The sequence below is a fragment of the Protomyctophum parallelum genome (assembly GCF_964188405.1).
Source record: "Protomyctophum parallelum genome assembly, chromosome: 4".
Lineage (NCBI taxonomy): Eukaryota > Metazoa > Chordata > Actinopteri > Myctophiformes > Myctophidae > Protomyctophum > Protomyctophum parallelum.
Window position 1 is genome coordinate 944,549 of NC_139700.1, and position 24,896 is coordinate 969,444.

A 24,896-nucleotide genomic window follows, 5' to 3' on the forward strand; every position below is an offset into this window, starting at 1 on the left:
TCCATAGGAATCTGAAGATGCGTTCGCCAAGGCTTCTTTTTTTTTTTTTTTTTTTTTTTTACAAAACGCCTGCGGTCCCCAAGGCTGCCGCCATCTTACCGTCAGAATGGAGGACAGTGTTGTAACAGTGCTCTTTCTTGACCCACTGAAAAATCTGACATTCATTTTTCTCATAAGGATTTAGAGAATCAAGCCACCCAGGATTCCGGTGAATCATGACCATAATAACTTTGATTATGTGAAAAAAAAAAAAAAAAAAACGCTAAACAAAGGGTATTCATTAAATGTACATCATAAAATTTCAATTATTCAATTCAATTACTTTTTTTTCACAGAATCAAAGGATTTATGGTCATGATTCACTAAGATCCTGGATGGCTTGATTCTAGGCTTAGAATAATTGATCCCCTCCTATGTCCAGCTTTTAATTGTTCAAACACAAACTCTGTCCTACACAAACATTACATGCCATTGACAATGAATGGACAATTTCCAGCGTTTGTGTAAACTATAATTCTGATTGGCCGGAATGAGATGATGTATGATGATGTACGATGCTATGGGAAAAAAAATAATTGGAGAGTTTTCAGTGGGTCCAGAAGACCACGCCCACTTGCTCTGCTCTATTGACGACAGTGCTGTTACCATAGATATAGCGAAGGCTACATGGCTCACCCGCGCTGTCTATGGCGCATGTACTTTTTAAATAACCATAACTTGCTAAATGTTCAACCGGTTTTCGAACGGTTTGGTTAATTAGCGCCCATCGAAACCGAGGCTCTGCAAAAAAGGTGGTCGCATTGTCTTATACCGTCAGAATGGAGGACAGCGCCACGTCGTTGTTGATTCGTCCTTCCGTCCGGGCTCTCATGGCCAGGTTGACGAACCACATGCAGGGAACCCAGAACTTGTTGTGAGGAGAGGGCAAGGCTTCCAGATGCCTCAGCTCCTCATTGGTCATCAGTCCTGAGTGACACACACACACACCAACCAATCAGAACTCTTCCTCGTTGGTCATTAGATTTGAGTGACACGCACGCACGCACACAAACATACACACACACACACAAACACACACCAAACAATCAGAACTTGTGTTGAGGAGAGGGCAGGGCTTCCAGATGTCTCAGCTCCCCGTTGGTCATCAGCCCTGAGTGACACACACACACCAACCACTCAGAGAACACTTCCTCTGTGGTCATCAACCCTGACAGACACACACATCAACCAAACACAGGGCTCCAGCGTGCGACCTATTAGGTCGCATATGCGACTTAATTTCTTATGGTGATACTTAAAATGTAATGAGGTCGCACCGGTGATACTTGGAAATGTGCGAAAAAAAAGAAAGAAAAACGATCCGTTTATTTATTTTTACTCCGTCTGAGGCACGGGCGCCGGGCGGCTATTAGTAGTGCGATAATAAAGTATTACTTTCTTTTGGCTAAATCGAATCCCCTCTCTCTCTCTCTCTCTCTCTCTCTCTCTCTCTCTCTCTCTCTGCCTGCCTGCAAAGTCAATGTAAAGACGATAATTGCGCAAACAGGTGCAGCGCGACCTGCCGCGGTACAAACTGGACGAACGGAGGAGAATATATATTCAGGTCTGAACGCAGTTTATCCGACACAAATTAACTAATCTTTCTCAGCTGTACAATTTCACTGGAGCGCAGCGCGCATATCTAAACTGCATGATGATCAGTCATGATCTACACAGACGGCCGACTCCCGACCATAGACTGTAAGCTCCCGCAGTGGCGTCGCAACGCAGCAACAGGCCCTGACGCAGGATGGTCTAGAGTGCCCCCGCCCCCCCCCCCCAAGCCGCTATAGAAACAAATTATTATGTTTAAAACAACGGTTTTGTATCAGACCAAACACTACTCTAAAATGAATAGATTAAAGCTGTGGCAATTGGCATTATATATCAAATTCGGTCTCTTTTCTGTTTAGCCAATTATGAAAAACTATAAGAAAACAGCCAAATAAAACAATGCGCTATCGATCTAGGCCATGTTGCGCTGCAGCACAGAAAACTAAAAGCGGCAAGCTAGAAATGCTTAATAAAGTAAACAACAAAATAATCAAGTACTGTAAAACACTGGCATTTTATTTTAAACTATTAATTTTGTTTGTCAAAGCTGTTTTAACCACAATAAATGAGCTGATGGAATATGGGCAGAACCGCAGAATGGACAGTTATAGTTGTTGCAGCAGCAACAGCACGCAGCATGCGCTCATGATGCACAATTAATTATTATGCTCAAGTCCAAGTCCTCCATGTAAAATGTAGCAACAACATTCCATTCAACACAACAATGTCCATATATATTAGACTCCATTACTCCATAGTCCATGTGAAAATGAAAAGCTTCGTTTGATGAAGACCACCCACCCACAGGCAGCGGGGCAGGCCACTTGAATTAGCACCTTGGACAGCGCTCTCTAGGTTGAGAGGAGAAAAAAAGAGAGAAAAAAAAGAGGTGAAATTGAGCTATAAAAATATGGTGACGGCGCACCACGAAAATTAGACAGCAATTATTTAATTAAATAAAGAGGCTCTGCCTCTGCGCTCTGCTTACCTTATAGGTGAACCTTCCGGGATTTTCTCTCTGCAAAATCGTTGATCAGGTCCTTCAGATCCAGCTGGCGTGCACGCGTATTCTCTATGGACAGCGTGGCAAGTCCACTGAGCCGACCTTGTCCCATTGTACTTCTTAGATAACTCTTGATCAGCTTTAGTTTTGAGAAGGACCGTTCGGCTGATGCTACTGTCACTGGAATCGTTAGGAAAAGCAGCAATACAGTGCAGACTTCGCCAAAACTAGCGCTAATGCTGCTGTTCTCCACAATGAGCAGTTTTGTGAGCTCTCGGATGGTCTTCACGTTTGAGATGCTGTCTCTCAGGCACTCACGGAACGACACAAGTTGAATGGGGAATTCACAGGTTAAGTCTTGATTGTATTTTTGTACAAGGGTTTGGGCTTGTTGAGCAAGTTCGTCGTTGGTGGCGTTGCAAAGCGTGTCAGGCTGAATGACGTTGAATGTATCCACTGTAGAGCGCAGCCCTTTGAACCTTTGAACCATCTGTGATATGATGATGTCCAAACAGGCCTGGAACACATTCACTCTATATGAGCTCTCTGGGTCCGCTATACGATCGTCAGACGCAAGCTCATCAAAGTATTTCTTCACCTTCCTATGCCTGACGTTTTCGAAGGTTTTGCTGGCACCCCATTTTTCTGCAAGCCTCTCAGCTGTCAGCTTGGCATCATCAAAACTCCCTCGAAATGCCCTCAAATCTTTGATGTTGCTGTCTAGCAGCTTAACTGCTGTGGCCAGGTCTGCGTCTTGGGATTGCAGAAGTTTTGAGACAACATTTGTTCGCTCCAAAATCTTGCTTTGGAGAACAACAGTGCAGATGAAGTTGAATTTCTCAATTAAACCTTTCAGTGAACTGGCCTCGTCTCGCTCGTCCCCCACTTTTCCTGTCAGTGACAGTTTAGTCAAAGCTTTGACAACATCACTGTAGCGATATCTCAGCGAGGTCACTGCATCATGACGTGATGACCATCTAGTGGGGCATATTCTTTTCAGTGTGATGTTATTGTTAAGATCATCATCATCCGTTTGTGTTGTATTTGAGAGCATTGCCCATCTCTTTATACTGTGCCCAAAGAACACATACACACGCTCAACAATGTCATAAAACTTTGATATCTCTTGAATCTTAACTGAATCATTAAGGGCCAGATTTAAGTTGTGAGAAGCACAATGTACATACACGGCTGTTGGCTCCTTTGCAGCTATCCTTGCTTGGACCCCAGAGTAGATGCCGCTCATGTTAGCCGCACCGTCGTACCCCTGCCCTCTGCACTTTGACAGCTGTAATCCGTTGCTTTCAATAGACGCGGTGATGTCATTGGCTAGCGCTTCTGCATGTGAATCGGTGACTTCACGAAATCCGAGGAATGACTCGTTGATCTTTACATCAGTGGCAACACCACGGGCGTCTCTCTCAATTGTGACATATCGATATATTTGACTCATTTGATCGATTTTTGCTATGTCTTGGGTGGTGTCCATAATGACAGAAAAAAACGGGGCTGCTTGGATTTCGCCCAGAATGTCATTTTGAACACGTTTTGCAAGGATGTCAATGAGCTCATTTTGTATTGTTGCACTTAGGTACTTCGTTGAGCGGGCAGGGCGATTAATGATATATTTTAGGACTGGGTCATATTTTGCCATGAGCTCAATGATAGTCAGGAAAGTCCCACTGTTGCCTTGGCCTATTTTCTCGTTGTGTCCTCTGAACGGCAGGTTAGCTGTTGCTAAAGAAAGCGTCACGTTCAACACACGGTCCACTACCTGTCTCCAAAAGTTGGTCTCCATTCTTATTTCTCTCTCCATGTCCGCGTCGATCGTTTCATTCAAACGCCACCGGTCATAAATCATACAAGCAGCGGTGTGCATATTAGTTGATTCATGTAGCTGAATTTTGTGGGATAGATTCTGCCAATTATTTGTTCGCCATGTCTTATTCTTTAGTAATGAGCGATCTGCAAAGAGCCAACATGTCTCACAGTAGGCTACATCTAGCTTGGGTGAATAACATAACCACGTCCGTGGTAACTCCAAACCAGACTTTGTTTTGCGGGTGTAATATTTTGTTGAAAAACACCTATGCTTGGGATCCCGTGGGAAGGGGCCAGTAGGCTTGCATGGCCCCGTGGACACGATATAACGTTTGACATTTGAGCCAACATTATCAGGGAAATATCCGAAGTCAGTGGGGTATTTATTTGTAACTCGCTCCGGCGGCACCTTGTCCAAGTTGCCCTGCTCCTCCTCATCTCCAGCAGCATGCTCTTTCTCCTCCATCCCCTCCGCCGGCTCAGTCTCCATGACCATGTCCATGTCCATGTTATTGTCCACTCCAACTTCTCCACCTCCATCGTGGTTGCGTGGTCCGCTGCTGCTGGTGCTAGCAGTCACTGTGGCCGCGTTCGGCTCTCCTGCCTCCCCAGCTTCTGCCAACTGCACCTGGCCTGACGCTGAGCTACAACAAGCCCCAACCGTTGGTGGTGGTGCCTCTTCTTCTTGTCCCCCCGCGGCCGCATCAACCTTTTTATCGTCTTTCTTTTGAAAGAAACCAATTATTTTTGGAAGTTTTGCTATTTTTTTGTCTTTCTCTTTTTTTAGATTTCGCTTCTCACTACCGCATTTCTGTTTCTTTCTGTTTTTGTCTTTCTCTTCTTTTAGTTTTCGCTTCTCACTATCTTTCTTGCTCTCCATTGTTTGTTTGTGTCTGTCTTACACCTATAACCTCTGACCTGTCTCTTCCGTCTTCCGGACCTGTACCGGCCGGGCGGGGTGGGGCCGGGCCGTAGAAAAGTGAAGTGATCATACATGGTCAGATTATAAAATATTAAGTTGCGACGTAAAATCAACCTCAGTTAACAATATATTGTTAAGGGGCCCGGCCGCCTCTTTATTTATTTTAATTTTTTAAATTTGCCACGTCTTTTTTTTTTTCTCTCCCGACGTGGGTGTGCCCTCAGGCGTCATGGGCCCCCACGCAATCGCGTTGTCTGCGTCACGGTAGTGACGCCCCTGAGCTCCCGACCCAAACAATAAGTGAGGAGGTAAACTTGTTGTTTGATTAAACATATAATGTGCCACGAAAAATAGCTTCCTAAGCTTGTTATGTTTGCATCGAGGAGGTAGCCTGTGTCCATACATGATGATCGGCCAACAAAAGACATTAATCTCCCTCCCAGTGAGTGAAGAGCACTGATGCCTGATTTATTCTTCGTCGTACAAAGTGTGTGCTGAAAATGGCTGATCTACAAGCTCACAACGCGTCGCGTCCGCGACATGTTGTGAGCTTGTAGATCAGCTATTTTCAGCACACGGAGATATGCAGGCTCTGAGAGCATTTAGAAACTTTTGCCTTCACAATAAAAGTATGCAGCTTTCACAAGTTGGCCAACTTGGCCCATGAAGACAAGGAAAAGGATTAAGAATTCGGTGGCATTTCACATTGCAAGAGATTTTTTCCAAAATGTAAAAAATATTATAATAAGGAATTAATTTGGATAATGGTAATGGGATATTGTACAAATTGTCACTTTATTAATCCCAAAGGTTTGGACTGCACAAAACCTTGAACTGACTTTCTGTGTGTGGAATATAAATATTGCCATAATTGACTGAGTGACTTTGTGTTGGGTTCAAACCATCTACAGTGTTTTGAAGTATAACCAGGTAGGTTGCTGTTTTTTACACAGTGACCTTTGTAGGGGGTTTTATGATTCAAACCTTTAATGGTGGAAACCACTACAAAAATAAATGGCGCCCTATGTGGGGGCATGCTAAGATCATGTAATAATACCACGCTATACAAAGAAAAAAATGGTGCTACCTCATTTCTGGTGGCGCTACCAAATGAAAAGGTAGGTGGCACCAGTGCTACCTGTGAAAAAGTTAGTCTGGAGCCCTGACCAAACAGAACAGTTCTTCTGTTGTCAACAACACTGAGTGGCAGATTGATTGATTGATTGAAATATTTATTAACAGTTTGCAGAATTTACAGTACATTTCAAGCACAAACTCAATACAAAGACTGTTAACTGTGAGTGGACGACCCAATTAAGCATTACACTTGTTTACAACAGGGTCCACATTGTTCAATTCATCAAAAGACACATCAACCGATCAGTATAGCCTACAAGTCACTAACAAGCTCTGTGTAGACTAGAGTGTATGTACGTGCATAAAGTGAGTGACACATTTTTAGTGGCAAAGTGAGTTTAACGTTTAACGTCATTTAATCCAATCAGATAGGACTTTTCTGTTAGGCTGTGTGGTCTGTCAAGGCCAGAAAGTACTTATATACCAGACAATTTTGAAATGAAACTTCTGCGACCCAGCCCAGGGGATGAGCGAGTGACGTCAGGACTTTGGTATAGATTTCACCGGCGTCCACTGTAGTGCTGACATAATTAACTGACATTATTCCTATAAAACAAACGTGTGTTGAACTATTGTTTTCTCTCTTTTCTGTCCTCTCGTTTGTTTTCTTTCGTTTTGCGCTCGTTTGGTTGTTTTTCTCTCTCTCTTGTTTGTTTACTTAAATGAAAATACTCGCACTCTGTAATGACGTCACATCAGTAGCGCTCGGGTCGCGCTGCAAGTATGACGTTTTGGATAGTTTGATACTTCATCTGGTCATTGCATTCAGACTGAGACAGATCTCCTCAGATCGGATTTAAATCCGATTTGAAACCACCTCTGAATGTCACGTTTGAAAAAATCTGATTCCTGTCTGCATTTAGACTTATTTAAACAAATCGGATTTCTATCTTGAAGTGACACAGATCTGATTCAGGCTACATTCAGGCTATATTTGGCTGCCAGTGTAAACTAGGCCTTAGCGACATGCTGTGGCTCTGCACAGGAGGGACTTGGGGTTTCAAGCTGCAACCTCCTGGGATAGGGTTAGGTGGAAGAGAGGTGTGGGTGGGTGCACCATAAATATAAAATCACACCCGTCTGAACCGAGTGGTGCGACTCCCCTCTCTCTCTCCCCCCCCCCCCCCCCTCTCTCTCATTAGCAGGCAACAGTGCAGTACTACAGCGCCCCCTACTGGCCCCTACTGGTATATACTGGTGTTCACTAACGTCACATACATGTACAACACACGGACCAACACACGGACACGGACATTGCTGCTCCTTGGAGTGGTTGCACGACAACAACAAAAAATAGATGGCTCATTGGCCGCTGCAGTTCGTTGGAGTGATTGGAGCGGAATAATTTGCACTGGGAGAGGAAGTACGCCGGAAGTGTGGAAGGCACGTTACATCACACTGCCACTCAAGTGATTACTGGCCAATCACAGCGCATCTTTTCCGGGACTTACAGACCCGAACATGCTCTCTGTCAACTATAAAAATACAATTGGTGCATTATAATTACTAGAAGTTCGCTGGCCTTTGGCCCGCTCATCCTAGTGCCCCGCGTCGCAAATGGGAAGAAGGCAATAGCGAAAGGGCGATACTCAATACTGTTTTTATTTCCGTCTAAAAGCAAGCATGGCAAGTGGCAATTGTTTCTATATACCAAGTTGCTTGGATGTCGTAAATGTGGCAACTGTGCTGTACTGTCCTGTCCTGTCCTGTCCTGTACTGCGCTGGATGTCATAAATGTGGCAACCTAGCAGGAATAGTATACTGTACTCCTCTGTACTGTACTGTATTGTAGTCCTCTGCACTGTCCTGCACTGTGCTGCACTGTGCTGTACTGTAGTCCTCTGCACTGTCCTGTCCTGCACTGCGCTGAGCAGTACTGTACTGTACTGTACTGTACTGTACTGTACTGTACTGTACTGTACTGTACTGTACTGTACTGTACTGTACTGTACTGTACTGTACTGTACTCCACTGTGCTGTACTGTGCTGTACTGTACTCCACTGTACTGTACTGTACTGTACTGTACTGTACTGTACTGTACTGTACTGTACTGTACTGTACTGTACTGTACTGTACTGTACTGTACTGTACTGTACTGTACTGTATTCAACTGCACTGTACTGTACTGTACTGTACTGTGCTGTGTTGTGCTGTACTGTACTGTACTGTACCGTACTGTATTCAACTGCACTGTACTGTACTGTACTGTACTGTACTGTACTGTACTGTACTGTGCTGTGCTGTGCTGTGCTGTGCTGTACTGTACTGTACTGTACTGTACTGTACTGTACTGTGCAGTGCTGTGCTGTACTCTTCTCTTCTGTACTGTACAATTCTGTCCCATATTGTAGCATACTGTATGCTACTGTACTGTTCCATACTGTACTGTGCTGTGCCTTACCATACTGTACTGTACCGTGCTGCTGTGCCCTGTGTATGTGTGTGTGCACGTGTGTGTGTGTGTATGTGTGCAGTGTGCAGTGAAATGTCCTGGTGAAATTGTCAAGGAAATGTGGAATACCTAAGTTGTACATTTAAGGACATCATAAACCAAACCATGATAAGCTGTTTTCTGTCCTCACTGACATTTAACCTGTGACTTGTGTGGTCTGGAGGGGTCTTCTCATTGGCATGTGTTAGGACCCACCTACTCCCTGAGGGGGGTAGTAAATGTATTTAAGCTGAAGTCTGACTGAGATGTGTTGAGTCAGTACGGTGTTCCATTGTAACGCTTCACTACTGTCTCCGTATTCGAATACATTTTATTCCAATACTCTGAAACTCTGAATTGTGTCTGTCTCATTATCTTGTTTAACTGTGTTATAAGTGCTCACCGAAAGATTTCTTTAACAAAATTGTCCTGTAATGGGGCTCTGGTCTCAGGCTCGCCCACGAGTTGCCCTCAGTCCTGGCAGGGGCGGCTGTGGGGGGTTCCGCGTGGATCCCCCCAGGCCGTGGGAACGTCGCTAGATCCTGCGCAGGTATGCGCCTGAGGTCCAGAATTGCCAGGACGTCTCAGGTATAGCCTGGTTGACGAATCCGTAATCCCATTCTTAGCGCAATGGCACCACGCTGCCGGGGGCAATCCTGGCCCGGGCTGACTACCCTCCACATGTTGGTATCGGACAACAGACTTATGAAGTCTCAGCCACAGAAAGCTGTCATGTCGTTTAACGGGGTGAAAGGTGTTCTACTGGAAACCCCTGGGGTGAAACTAGCCCTTGAGCTAAATCCGTCCCCCCTTGGAGATGCTCTGTCATCGACCCTAAGCCATTCCAGCCTGTCAAAGTGGGCAGGGGTGAGGTGGGTTCGGGGGGTGAGGCCAAGTAGGAGCCTGACCAGTTTGTTTTGGGAAGTCTGGAGCCTTGTTTAAAGGGCCTTTGAGGTGCTGTGGTACCAAGAGGTGCATGCATAGTCAAAGAAACCTTGTACGAGGGCTACCTGTTAGGGTCTTCAAGGGGTTTTTGTTGACCAGCGAGGAGATCCTGTAAAGGAATCTTGTTCTTTGGTTGACTTTTTTGATTACGTTGGTGGCCATTTTATCACCGGAAGGATTAGCCTCCAGGATGGAACCTAGGTAGGTAATTTAATCTTTTCGTGTGATGATATTGACACAAACTCTAACCAAGAAGCCATCTGCCTTGCTGAGGTTACTATTTGATCCAATGAGAGAAGATAGTTTGTTCAAAATAAGAATCCTCCCCCACCCTACTATGCATGCAGGGCCACCCTGAGCTGGACAGTCTGCGTCGGAGCTACTACCAGTGGCTGACGGAGACGGGCCAGGACGAGAAGGCAGGGGGCCGTCAACCTCTACCTGAAGGCTGGCCTCCCCGCCAAGGCCGCCCGTCTGGTACAGTACAGTACAGTACAGTACAGTACAGTACAGTACAGTACAGTACAGTACAGTACAGTACAGTACAGTACAGTACAGTACAGTACAGTGCCGGGATTCTTGCGAGGGACATGGCGGCTAAATATTTTATAAAGGGTCCATAGAGGTCAAATCAATCATCAAAACATCCTTGCCAGAGGTTGGTCACGGAACCTATTGATTGTGACTCTACTATGGAGATCTGTTCCCAGAAGGGCACTTTTTTAAGTTATTAGATAGATAGATAGATCTTTATTTGTCATTGCAACGTGTACAACGAAATTAAAAGTGCCAACCAATCAGTGCATCATATCGCAAAACAACATACTGTACAAGATAAAACAAAAACATATGACTTCTTGTTATTGCACAACCCCAGCAGCCCTAATGCACAAGCATGTCATTTTCAGCTGTTATCGCACAACAAACCCTTATTGTACTTAAGATAATAAATAGTAATAGAAGGTAATAGATAATAGATAAGAAACTAAAAAGTGTCGCAGCAACAGATCATTTTTTAGCAGCATTGAGTGCAACTACCGCTGTGGGATAGAAACTGTTACTGAATCGGTTGGTCTTAGACTTGATCACTCTGTACCGTCTGCCTGATGGCAACAGTTCAAACAGTGAGTGAGCGGGGTGGGAAGTGTCTTTTATAATGTTCAGAGTTTTTTTATGACAGCGGTCTCTGTGTAGTTCTTCCAGTGTGGGGAGAGGGCAGCCAACGATCTTCTGTGCCGTATTTATGACCCCCTGGAGCTTTTTCCTCTGCGCCACTGTACAGCTGGTGTACCACACACATATGCAGTACGTTAGTATGCTCTCTATGGAGCACCGATAGAAGGACACCAGCAGTCTCTGTGTGATGTTGTTCCCCCTGAGCACCCTCAGGAAGTAGAGTCTCTGCTGGGCTTTCTTCAGCAGCTCAGAGGTGTTCGTGCTCCAGGTCAAGCCCTCCTCCATGTGGACTCCCAGAAACCGGCAAGAGGACACCCTCTCCACACAGTCCCCATTAATGAACAGGGGTGGAATGACTGTTTTCTTCCTCCTGTAGTCTATGACCAGCTCCTGGGTCTTGGATGTGTTCAAGAGCAGGTTGTTCTCTCTGCACCAGTCCGTCAGCTGCACCACCTCATCCCTGTAGGCTGACTCATCTCCCTTGGAGATGAGCCCTACTACTGTGGTGTCATCCGCAAACTTCACCATAGTGTTGCTGCGGTGGGCGGGGGTGCATTGGTGTGTGTAGAGGGTGTAGAGCAGCGGACTCAGCACACAGCCCTGTGGGGAGCCGGTACTGAGGCTGAGGGACGTAGACATGTGCTGTCCCACTCTCACCCTCTGACTGCGACCAGACAGGAAGCTTTTAATCCACATGCAGGTGTTGTGTGGAAAACCCAGTTCCCCCAGAACATCCACCAGTCTGTGGGGGAGGATGGTGTTGAAAGCAGAGCTAAAGTCCACAAAGAGCATCCGCGCGTAGCTCCCCTGCTGCTCCAGGTGGGACAGTGCAGCATGGAGGGTTGTGGCCACGGCGTCCTCTGTGGATCTATTGGCCCTGTAAGCGAACTGGTGGGGGTCAAAGCCACGGGGCAGGAGTGATGTGATGTGACCCCGGACCAGCTTCTCAAAGCACTTCATCACCACTGGTGTGAGTGCGACTGGCCGGTAGTCATTTAGACTGGAGATGTTGCGCTTCTTGGGCAGGGGGACTATGGTGGAGGATTTCAGACAGAGTGGGACAGTGGACTGGGCGAGGGACTGGTTGAAGATCTTGGTGAAGACCCCAGCCAGCTGGTCCGCGCAGTCCTTCAGTACACGTCCAGTGACGCCGTCAGGACCCGCAGCCTTCCTCGGGTTGATGGCCCGCAGCGTGCGCCTCACCTCGTGCTCCTCCACTGTGAAGGTGAAGCTGCTGTGGACCGTGGGGTGTGACGTTGCTGCCTCCGGTGGCTCTGCCTCGAAGCGGGCAAAGAAGGTGTTTAGCTCCTCTGCCAACGAGACGTCACCCTCGACAGCTCCGACGGTAGTCCTGTAGTTGGTAAGCTGCTGGACTCCCTGCCACACCTGCCTGCTGTTGTTGCTGTCCAGATGGTCCTCGATCTTCCTCCTGTAGTCAGCCTTGGCCTCTCTGATGCCTCTCCTCAGGTTCGTTCGGGCTGCGCTGTAGTTAGCCCTACCCTCAGACCTGAAGGCGGTGTTCCTCTCCTTCAGCAGCCGCTGGACCTCCCGGGTCATCCAGGGCTTCTGGTTGGGGTAGACCCGGATGCGCTTGTCCACTGTGACATTGTCTGTGCAATTTTTTATATAGCACAGAACACTGTCTGTGAACACATTCAGGTCCTGGTGTTCAAAAACATCCCAGTTGGTCCTGTCGAAGCAGTCCTGCAGCTGCTCAGAGGCATCCTCAGGCCAAGTTTTGACAGTTTTTGTGATGGTGGGGGCAGTTTTCCTTAGGGGGGCATATGCAGGAATTAAAAGCAGGGACATATGGTCAGACTTACCCAGGTGCGGTAGTTGTTTTGCCCTGTAGCCAAGTTTGATGTTAGAGTAGACCTTGTCCAGAGTGTTAGCTCCTCTCGTAGCACATTTAACATGCTGGTGGAATTTGGGGAGTGCTGCTTTCAAATCCGCCTATTATATATTACAATAATTAAAATTGTATTAATTGGTCAAATCAAGACAAGGATTTAGGTATGATGTTTTTTTATATGATGTTTTTTTAAGTAATTTCTATAGATAAAATACATTATTGGGTTATTCATATTCTGGACTTCCCCACCCCGAAAGTGATGACCATTATTATCTTACGGCCTATTATCACCTAATCACCTCCCATTCAGAATGACCTAATTGGTATTTTCAGGGGATGGGTATGTCTAAAGAAATCATATTTAAAATGAAATTGTACTAACTCCATACAACCATTGGACATTGTGTAATAGCATCCTAGGTAATGCAGTAACAGCATATTAGACAGGAAGTCCTTACCACAAAATCGCCTAAATATGTCAGTATTTCTTTACGTAAATTACATTCTGACTATTTGTTGATGTAGGGTAGACACCTGGGTCATACCTCAGCTAATGTCATGAGGATAAGAGTGAGCATTCACAAGTTATAGCCTTTTTTTGTCCCCTTTGCCCTATAGAGCGTCACAGTCCCGCCTCCATGAGAGACACGGAAAATAAAACCCCGTTCATTTTCCTCATAGACTTTTCAGAAAGTATTTATTTAAAGACGTTTACGCCGCGGACAAAGCCAACTCTTGTTGTGACAAATCATGACAATAAACAATGTTTTGGGCCAAACAAATAATTAGAAAGGCAGGCAGGTTACACTTTTGTTGTTGTTTTTCTTCTTTCTAATTATTTGTTTGGTCCAAATATTGTGTTTGTTGGCATGATTGCTGAGCTTGTAGATCAGCTATTTTCAGCACGCGGAGATAAGCAGGCTGTGAGAACTGAACTGAGGAATGAGAGCCTTCACAATAAAAGCATGCAGCTTTCACAAGTTGGCCCATAATAAAGACAAGGAAAATGCAAAAGAGCAATTGTTTTTCTCCAAAATGTTAAAAGATATATAGGCTATAATTAGGAATTGAACGAAGTCTGTAACGGACCCCGAGAAGGCTGAACTTTATTTTGAAGGGTATGGCCGGAAGCGCCAGCCAGCTCCTTCCGGCTGTCATTAGAGAGGGCTATTTAAATCCAGCTTAGCATGTGCAGGGGAGGAATTGTTTGGCATGGACGGACGGCATGGGGAATCGCATGACAAACTAGAAATGTTTGGTGCGATCCCCATGGACAGGTAACTTTCAGAGAACACAAGAATGGACCTTGAGAGATCATATCATATCTCAATGATTTAGCGCCTAGCTGGAAGGGGGAAAAAGGTATTTGGTTTGGATGTCTACTCTGTACTGTTTGTTTGTACTGTTGTTGAATTCCCTAGAAGTTTATTATAAATGTTATATTGAGTTTTATGGTCTTGATCTATTGTGTAATGTGTTATGTTGGGCTGGTGGTTTATGATTCTAGATGCTTTGTGTAGATTATTAGAAATGTAGGCTGTGTAGTGTATATATGGAAGATGTGCAATGCCAATGCATGAATATGATTTACTTTAATATATGAAACTGCTTATGATGTACTGATATGTGACGTTATTGATGCGATGTTTATTGATCTTTGATGTATGTATTATATTTTCACGGTGACAGTTTACAATAAAATGGTAAAATTCATCAGTCGATCTCCAACTCCTTATTGCCAGCTGGGTCCGCTACAAAGTCCATTGAACTCCGTTCTCACTCTCACACAGACACACACTGAAAGAAAAAAAAGAACGCCACTTGAATGCATGGCCAGCGCAGCAGCACGCGCCGTCAATGAACCACTGACGGCGCGTGCTGCTGCGCTGGCCATGCATTAAAGTGGCGTTATTTTTTTTCTTTGTCGGGCTTTATAGGGCTTCGGGCCTAACATTATGGTATTTTTTAGGGTCGAGCCGAGCTTCAGGCTGACCCAGTTAGGGCCTGGCCGGGCCGGGCTTCAAATTTCGGGCCCGATGAGAACTCTAGTCCCAATACCATGTCAATACTTTTTCAGTTAAACTTAATTTAGTTCAGTTTGGCCTGGAGATGGGCGGCAGTCATAGTTTTCGTTGTTATTAGTTAGTTGGTTTTAAGTTAGGGGAGGGGGGAAACAGCTTTGGTCCCTATAGGGGGTGGCCATTCTCCTGTTTTGGCCGGCATCTCCAGGTCTCCTTTGTTCTACTAAGTTGGTAAAGTATAGTAAAATGTATTTTGTTTGATATATTGTTTGTTGGTTTAATACTTCTGTGGGGAAGTGGTTAATAAAAACCATTAAAACTTATGTTGGGGTCTTCATGATGCGATTGATGTGCTCAAGTGCATGATCCACCCCAATGGCACAGAATGGTATCTGATTCTTATTGACAGTGGAATGACCATCCATAAATTCTTGGTAGATCTCTGTATCTGTGGTCTGCAGGGCCTTCATTTCTCAGACTGGAACCAACCAGGCATACTTCTGCTTGTCATGAGCAAAGAAGCACATCGAGGGAAGAAAGATGAAGTTCCCAGAGTCCATCACGGGTAGCACGTATGAAAGTGTATATCAGTAACACCATCTTCATGTAGCGCCACACAAACTTGAAGAGGGAAATGTTCGCCTCCTTTTTCTTGTCAAACTCTGCCATGGCCTCCAGGACTTTGTTGGACTTGTTGGTAGCTAGCATGGCCTGCTGCTCCTTTAACACGTCTTGAAGAATGTGTTCAATACAGCTTTTGTCAACCAGCTGTGCCGACTCTGTACTCTCTAGGCGTGGATACTCTCTGAATAATTCTTCCACATAGAGGTCAAACAGGGCTTAAACTGTTCATGTGTGCTTCTAGGGCCCTCTTCACGTGCTTCGCTTCTAGGATCTATCTCGTTGTATGTAGTGGGGCCATATATATCTGCCTCATTCCAGGCTTCAAGCCCACTATCTTCTATGGTGTTGCCAGCAGCCCTCAGTGCCGTCATCACAGTATGCATTTCACCCAGCCTCAGCACCCACTTACCTTTGCAGTCATCCCTGGTCATCTCTAGTTGCTTTGCACGTTCATACAGGGCCATGTCCAGTGTTATCACAGTCTTCCTGTCAGGGCCCATAACCATGCAGTTGATCTGTTGTGTCTGCTTCAATACTGTTATCATCATATTTGCACAGTTGCATGACTTAATTGCAAGAGTTTAATTTATGGATGTATAAAAAGAAACAGACTGTTAGATCACTTTTATCAATCTATTAAAGCAAAACGGGTAATTTCCTACTTCCAGACTAATTAATACACCATCTATGCAGATTATACTAATGACAAAAGGTTGCATGATTTACTTATGGCAGGATAGGAATTTCTGGACATGTAAAAATACTCAAGTAGTCAATAAGAGTTTCAGATCATCTCTCTAAGTCAGCTAAATGTGAAAAATGCAGCAATTTCCTGATTTTAACGTAGTTTTTGCATAATTATGCTAATTAGCAAAGGTTGTATGACTTCACAATGGTAACGGATGATTTTCTGGACATCACAAACATAGACTTAGACTCTTAGATCACCTTTTATAAGTTAACTAGAAGCAAAGTTATTGCCATTTCCGTTTTTGGCAATTCATTAGCTAAGTATGCTAATTACACATGCAAAACCCAACAGAATTTTTTTTTTTGTATTCTGGGAACCCCAAGAATCAAGATATACCTGTCTCCAAAAATTAACATTCCAAAATCACGGGCATCAAAATCTGATTGATAGGCTCCTCTACTAACATTCCCGGTGCGCACATCCAAACGCACTCGATATCTATGGGTGAACATCTATGGGAGAACATGGGCGTGGGTGGGGCCAATGGACGGGGGCTGGGGCAATGGACAGGTGCGGTGCGGTCGCTCATTCGAGATGTTGCCTGATACCGACAATGAGCCTCTCTGAATTAATTACTTACATTATCTTTTGTTTTTGTTGCATTTTGTTTTGTTCACACACTCGCACACACACACACACACACACACACACACACACACACACACACACACACACACACACACACACACACACACACACACACACAAACCCCCAGCCTGCATGTTGTGAATTATCTGCATGCTGTCTGACTGGCAGCCTCTGTTGGACACTCCCCATTCCCTGCATCCACAATCACACATGTGTTTGCCATCACACCACTCAACTCATTAGCCAATCACAGTCTAGGTGTGCCACATATAACCAGCAACTCACCCCACACACCTCACTCAGTCTCCAGCCTTCACACAGGCAACATGCAGCACCTACAGACCTCACTGAGTCTACCCACTACTCCAGCCATGCGTACTTGACCAAAGTAAGCCTTTGTTCCCATGTACTGTATTGACTTTAATATATTATTTGTACAACATGTTGATCGGTTATTGCTCACTTTGCCATAATGTTGAGATAATATGCTGTATTCTGAGTACTTTGCCATTGCACTAGGTGCTAATGTATTCCTTTGTTTGTTTGTAGAAACCATGGATTAAGGAGATAATAAACCTGACCTTGTTAATAATATACCTTGGTGTCACATACTCTCTCTGACCGGGGATACTTGGGTGGTCAGCTCACAGCCCACAAACCCAACCAGCAGAATATTTAATATGGTCCTTCGAGCGGGATTAGCTGACTACCCAAGGGTGACATTGAGGTCCATCCAGGATCTACCCACCGTGGTAGAATCCATGAGGAAAGCTGAAACTGAGGACAACTATCAACTGGAACTCATGAAGAGCAGAATGACGGAGCTTGATAGGAGAGACGGGGAACGACGAACATTGTTAAAACACATCAGCACATGGCTGGTGTGTGATCAGCTCCAACATGGAGAACAAGGGGGAGCACCTCCCCATCACCATTTGACTGCACAGAAGCAGATCATGGTGGCCATATGCACACCGGTTCAGGTGGTGCATTCACACCCTACTCTTCCCCAGCTAAGCCCGGCCTATTCTCAGCCATTTCTGCCACTAAACCAGCTCAGTCCTCCACCTGTTCCAGCACCTCCAGCCCTGGCGCCTTTTGCCGCACCTCCAGCCCTGGTGCCTCGTGCTGCGCCTCCAGACCCGGCGTGCGCATCGCCTCCAGACCCGCCGTGCGCATCGCCTCCAGGGCCGGCGTGCGCATCGCCTCCAGACCCGCCGTGCGCATCGCCTCCAGACCCGCCGTGCGCATCGCCTCCAGACCCGCCGTGCGCACCGCCTCCAGACCCGCCGTGCGCACCGCCTCCAGACCCGCCGTGCGCATCGCCTCCAGACCCGCCGTGCGCACCGCCTCCAGACCCGCCGTGCGCACCGCCTCCAGACCCGCCGTGCGCATCGCCTCCAGACCCGGCGTGCGCATCGCCTCCAGACCCGGCGTGCGCATCGCCTCCAGACCCGGCGTGCGCATCGCCTCCAGACCCGCCGTGCGCATCGCCTCCAGCCTCGCCGTGCGCATCGCCTCCAGGGCCGGCGTGCGCAGCGCCTCCAGGGCCGGCATGCGCATCGCCTCCAGACCCGGCGTGCGCATCGCCTCCAGCCTCGCCGTGCGCACCGCCTCCAGACCCGCCGTGCGCACCGCCTCCAGACCCGCCGTGCGCACCGCCTCCAGACCCGCCGTGCGCATCGCCTCCAGACCCGCCGTGCGCACCGCCTCCAGACCCGCCGTGCGCACCGCCTCCAGACCCGCCGTGCGCATCGCCTCCAGGGCCGGCGTGCGCATCGCCTCCAGACCCGGCGTGCGCACCGCCTCCAGCCTCGCCGTGCGCATCGCCTCCAGGGCCGGTGTGCGCATCGCCTCCAGGGCCGGCGTGCGCATCGCCTCCAGGGCCGGCGTTTGCATCGCCTCCAGGGCCGGCGTGCGCATCGCCTCCAGACCCGGCGTGTGCATCGCCTCCAGACCCGGCGTGTGCATCGCCTCCAGACCCGGCGTGTGCATCGCCTCCAGCCTCGCCGTGCGCATCGCCTCCAGGGCCGGCGTGCGCATCGCCTCCAGGGCCGGCGTTTGCATCGCCTCCAGGGCCGGCGTGCACATCGCCTCCAGGGCCGGCGTGCGCATCGCCTCCAGGGCCGGTGTGCGCATCGCCTCCAGGGCCGGTGTGCGCATCGCCTCCAGGGCCGGCGTGCGCATCGCCTCCAGGGCCGGCGTGCGCATCGCCTCCAGGGCCGGCGTGCGCATCGCCTCCAGGGCCGGCGTGCGCATCGCCTCCAGGGCCGGTGTGCGCATCGCCTCCAGGGCCGGCGTGCGCATCGCCTCCAGACCCGGCGTTTGCATCGCCTCCAGGGCCGGCGTGCACATCGCCTCCAGGGCCGGCGTGCGCATCTCCTCCAGGGCCGGTGTGCGCATCGCCTCCAGGGCCGGCGTGTCCAACGCCCCCCAATCCAGCGTGGTCATCGCCTTGCCTAGTACCCCTTCTAGAGCCTCCAGTCCGGGGGCCCACAGCCACTACAGGTCCACGTGCACAGGATGCAGCAGATCCGCCTTCTGAGCCAAGCCAACCTGCCGCACTACTTCCTGCCCGGTCCTACCTGCATCAGCGACCTCCGGTGCGGCCCCGCCGAAAGCACCGGTCTCCCTTGTGGCTCCACTCCTCCAGGTATCCTACAGACCCTCCAGTACGGCCTCGCCAGCGTCAGCGGTTTCCAGTCTGGCTCCCCTACAGCGGTCGCCCGCCAGAGTGGTCGCGTCGACGGCCGTGGTCCCCTGGGTCCCAACCAACTGGTCACCCTCTGTACCTGCCTCGTCCTTCATTCCTGACTGGGGCGGCCAGTTCCGCTCCTATCCAGCCTCCGGGCCGTCCGCCCGAGGTAACTCCCTGTCACCAGCCGGAAGATCTGGTCAACACGGAACGGCTGATTGCCTCCCTTCACCAGCTCCAAGTTCTTGCTCCATGGGGCGGCTGACTGTCCGTCTTCCCAGACAACACCTGATCGTAATTGACAACTGAACATTTGTGTCCATCCCAGCACACTACACCGGTTGTCCCTGCACTACACTCACTGCCACCTCAACAGCAAAGACAATTCTCTATATTCACAGTAGCTGAGCTACTGTGGGGGCGGCTGTTGTGAATTATCTGCATGCTGTCTGACTGGCAGCCTCTGTTGGACACTCCCCATTCCCTGCATCCACAATCACACATGTGTTTGCCATCACACCACTCAACTCATTAGCCAATCACAGTCTAGGTGTGCCACATATAACCAGCAACTCACCCCACACACCTCACTCAGTCTCCAGCCTTCACACAGGCAACATGCAGCACCTACAGACCTCACTGAGTCTACCCACTACTCCAGCCATGCGTACTTGACCAAAGTAAGCCTTTGTTCCCATGTACTGTATTGACTTTAATATATTATTTGTACAACATGTTGATCGGTTATTGCTCACTTTGCCATAATGTTGAGATAATATGCTGTATTCTGAGTACTTTGCCATTGCACTAGGTGCTAATGTATTCCTTTGTTTGTTTGTAGAAACCATGGATTAAGGAGATAATAAACCTGACCTTGTTAATAATATACCTTGGTGTCACATACTCTCTCTGACCGGGGATACTTGGGTGGTCAGCTCACAGCCCACAAACCCAACCAGCAGAATATTTAATACTGCACGTACCGGCCTGCACCAGGTGCTCCACCGTGGGGAATCTCTTATAGACGGCCGTGCTGACCGAGCGGTAGATCAGGACTCCGGACAGGTTGGCGTAGCGCATCAGCGTGCGTCGCGTCAGACGTGCACTCTCGTCGGCGCCGCGCACGTGACCCCCCACCAGCGCGGCCAGCCGGTCGGGCCACGGGACGCTCTCGAACTGACCCCACCACCTGGACACCACCAAGGTCACGTAGAAACCTGGAAACAATATGGTCATATTTTTACAATTAAAAAACACACATGTAAATAATATATACACACACGCATGTGTGATGTATTATGACATCATAACTCACCTAGAATGAAGGACACAGGGATCAGTTCTCCATAATGGTTGCAGTAGAGAGAGAGCTTCTCAAAACATCTCTTCTGATCATCAGCCAACACAAACCTACAACACACGCATGCACGCACGCACGCACCCACGCACACATCATCACCATCATCACCATGTGACGAAGCACATTTCAATGTTTTTCTGCTTTATTTTCCCTATGCATGTTATTGTTTATGAAAAGAAATATGTGTGATGCTCAATACTTAAATAGTATAATCTCTATTCACTCTATTCACAAGAATGGTAATGGGCCTGTACAGGGGTGATTGACAGCTGTCAGGGACTGACGTCGTCACCCACACTAAGGTTTCATATGGAGGGAGTGGCACACAGGGAACGGGGGGGAAACTGCAAACAGAGGTGTAGGCCTACACAGGAGAGAGGAGCACCAGAGGCACCAGATAACAGTTTAATTCACAAACAGAAGTGTGAACGTAGTGTCTGCAGGCGAAAAGAAGGACCGCCGAGGCCATCGGGAGAAGTGACGTGCTGGTTGCTGCCGTGGTGAATCGTGGTGAATCATAGTTTGGATTAACCATTGCCGGCGTGCGTGGTATGTGGCGGAGCCGGCGCTAATGGTGAGATCGTTCCAAACTTTTCTAATGGGATTGTGACTAGAGGGGTACCCCAATCGTGTTTTTCCGTTGGATCATTCAGAACGGATATTTTATGTTTCTTTGGACGCCTAGGAACACACTATCGTAAACGGCCGCGGACGCGCGCTTCATTGAGGAAGAGGACGAACACGGACTTTATTTATTTATTGAATACTTAGCGCGGTTTTGCGCACTTGACTTTGGGGGGATTGTTTATTGTTTTGTGCCTTGCGAACGTTGTGGCGCAGGACGCTACAGAGAGCGTCGGGACTTGTTTGGGGCGGGAGGGGTTTTGAAAAGAGTATTGTTTGGTGATTTCAGTTTGTTTACTTTGTTTACCTGTTTATTTCTTTATGGTATAGGGAGAGCGACAGGGACAGACGCACTCTACCAAGTGCATTGATTTAAGTGTACGCCGTTTGTTTGATAATAAACTTCTGCTGCATCTCTATATAAATAATATAAACTATAATCCTACGATCCTGTTGTTTATTTTTCCTTAGTTAATGGTTTTCCTTAATTGATAAAGGGCAATTGTTACAACCATCATCATCATCATCATCATCATCATCACCACAAACCTACAACACAAACATATCCTACACAGTCCCTTCAATTCAACAGTGTCCGTGGGCTGGGCTGTGGCTCAGCAGTCCAGGCACCTTGGCCGGTATAGTCCGAATCTGGCAGTGTGCCGCGGGCTCGACTCCCGATCCCGACGGCCTTTACTGCATGTCAATCCCCCATCTCTCTCCCCCATTTCCTGTCAGTCTACTGTCTGTCCCTCTATAAAGAATATAAAATAAAGGCGAAAGCCGCAGAAAAAAAAGAACAGTGCCCGTTGGTCACCGGCCTACTCGGGAACGACGCAGACATAGGGAACACATGCCCCGCCCTATTATGCAATAGCCGTTATATCCGTTGTCAGGATGTGTGGAGACTGCACACTGAAGTGGACTGACAAACTAATCAAATGGCACGTGTGGGGAACTTGCTGAATACCCATGTATCCGACCGACTCAAGGTCGACCACTCCCTGTCGTGTTGTGGAACTTGGATTTGAAGTCGGTGGGGCGAAGGATTCTCGGGTTAGGACTACAGACGTACACATGTACTTATACATGCAGTACATACATGCAGAGATTCGGTGCATTTATTGTAAGATAGTGCCAAATCAGAGACATGCGGATCCCTTGACTCCTTCAAAACCGCTCTCAAAGGGCACCTACGGACGGCCGCAATTTGAAACTGGCCCCCGTAAAATCTGAATCACCCACCCACCCCTTTTACCCCTCACTGTATGTTTTCTCTTTTTACATCCTTTATGATGATGATTTCCTGTTTTTTGGCTATGTTGAAGTGTATATTTGTCTCTAAATATTATGATGAATTGAACAAGGTGGACCCTTTTGTAAGTGCAGTGCTTTATTGGGTTCATAACAGTTTTTTGTATTGAGTTTAAATGTACTGTAATTCTGCAAACTATTAATAAATACTTCAATCAATCAATCAAAATCAAAAGTACCTGCAGAAGAATTTCATATAATTTAATTCTACTATAAATGCGCCACGTCTGTGTGTGTGTGTGTGTGTGTGTGTGTGTCTGCGTGTGTGTGTATGGTTGTAATGCACGTAACTCGAGAACCGTTTGCCCCACCGGCTTCATATTCGACACATTCCACACCCCTGCAGGGAGTGCAGTGCCAGGTATCGAGTCGGTCGGACCCACGGTTCTCCAGAACCACCACAAAAGGCTCTGGTCAGGCTCTGCCAGTGGGCCTAGGCCTAATCAGCCTAAATCCCCTCACCTGTGCAATTTCCAGCCTATGCCTCAGCCAATTGATTGCCATGGCAACCCCACCTGCAAATTGAATACTTAACCACTCCACTTTTCACAGTCAGTTTGCACTCTTCAGAGTGACACAGGCAGACTGGCAGATACAGAGATCTCCATGTGGGACACAGACAGACAGTTAAAACGGGCGCTATGACAAGTTGTCTATGGGTATTATTAGGTTCCCAAGTTGCATCGCTCTCAAGTAGGCACGTAAGGTCTGGTATAATATAATTACCTGTAGAAGACTCCTAACAGGTAGTACAAAGAGATGAAGATGATCAGCTCTCTGTAGAGCAGCTTGTAGACGCTTCCCTTCCAGCGCAGCAGGAGGTGGAAGAACGTCCCCAGACCGGCGTCGGCCACCTGCCGAGAGTACGTCACCGTCATGACCTCTGAACTTACCGCCGCTCTGCTCTGTCACCAGTGTCAGCACACAGTTCACCTCTGTCACCGGATAGTTGTCACCACAGAGTTCTGCTGCTATGTCACCAGAACATTATTCCACTCTGTCAGCAGATAGTTCGTCCACTCTGTCACCAGATTAATTCACTCTGTCAGCAGATAGTTCGTCCACTCTGTCACCAGATTATTTCACTCTGTCAGCAGATAGTTTGTCCACTCTGTCACCAGATTACTTCACTCTGTCAGCAGATAGTTCGTCCGCTCTGTCACCAGAAGACCCACTCTGTCACCAGATGGTTGTCACCACAGAGTTCTGTTGCTATGTCACCAGAACATTATTTCACTCTGTCAGCAGATAGTTCGTCCACTCTGTCACCAGATTATTTCACTCTGTCAGCAGATAGTTCGTCCACTCTGTCACCAGAAGACCCACTCTGTACCAGATATTTCATCCACACACAAAGTGAGTTGTGTGCTGTGGTGGATGTTCTCTGAGTGCACAGTTTCCTCGTCAACCTCCTGATCACATGTCTGAAATGGAAACGTTAATGTGGTCAATAGTGCCATCTCCCTTTAGAGAACATGTCTTAAATAGAAACATTAATGTGGTCAATAGTTCCATCTCTCTTCAGAGAACCTCTAGGGGTTCAAATCCACCACCGCCATCTACACTCTATATCACTGGTTCCCAAACAATGGGCCCATCTTTGGGTCACGGGGTTATGGGTTGCGAGTAAAATATATTTTTGTCAAATGGAAAAAATACTTAACCCTTGAATTGACGGAATTGACAGATTTAATCAATAAATCCAAACCTTCCGTTGACGGAATTGATGGGTTGTCCCTATAATCGGGGGTTTAATGTGGCATAATGTAGCAACTTTTGGCTAGTTTGGTCGATCACGCACGTGTGCGGTCTTTATGTGCATCGCTGCGTAAAATGCGATATTTGGGGCTTGATTAGAGTTTAATTTGACGTAGATATAAAAATATACAATGTTAGCTTAGCATCCCGGACATCTGACTGTGTCGCTCTATTTGGTCAAAATCGGCATAATGGTGAAGTTACCGCCACCATCAGGACTGGGTATAATACTAGGATTGCCATGTTGTTCAAATGAGATATGTGTATGTCACGGATTTTT

The 24,896-nt window shown here is 47.5% G+C and overlaps 1 protein-coding gene across 1 annotated transcript in view; it reads right to left on the reverse strand.

The window, feature by feature from the left end:
* best1 (bestrophin 1) overlaps positions 1–23,736 on the reverse strand; it is a gene marked incomplete at both ends in the record, with an annotated part of 44,662 nt that extends 20,926 nt beyond the window's left edge. The window contains 4 exons of the mRNA XM_083764069.1: positions 812–966; positions 20,544–20,777; positions 20,876–20,970; positions 23,585–23,736. Of these exons, the coding sequence (XP_083620195.1) occupies positions 812–966; positions 20,544–20,777; positions 20,876–20,970; positions 23,585–23,736 (636 nt within the window). The remainder of the gene's footprint in view (positions 1–811; positions 967–20,543; positions 20,778–20,875; positions 20,971–23,584) is intronic.
* Positions 23,737–24,896: the final 1,160 nt, after the last annotated feature.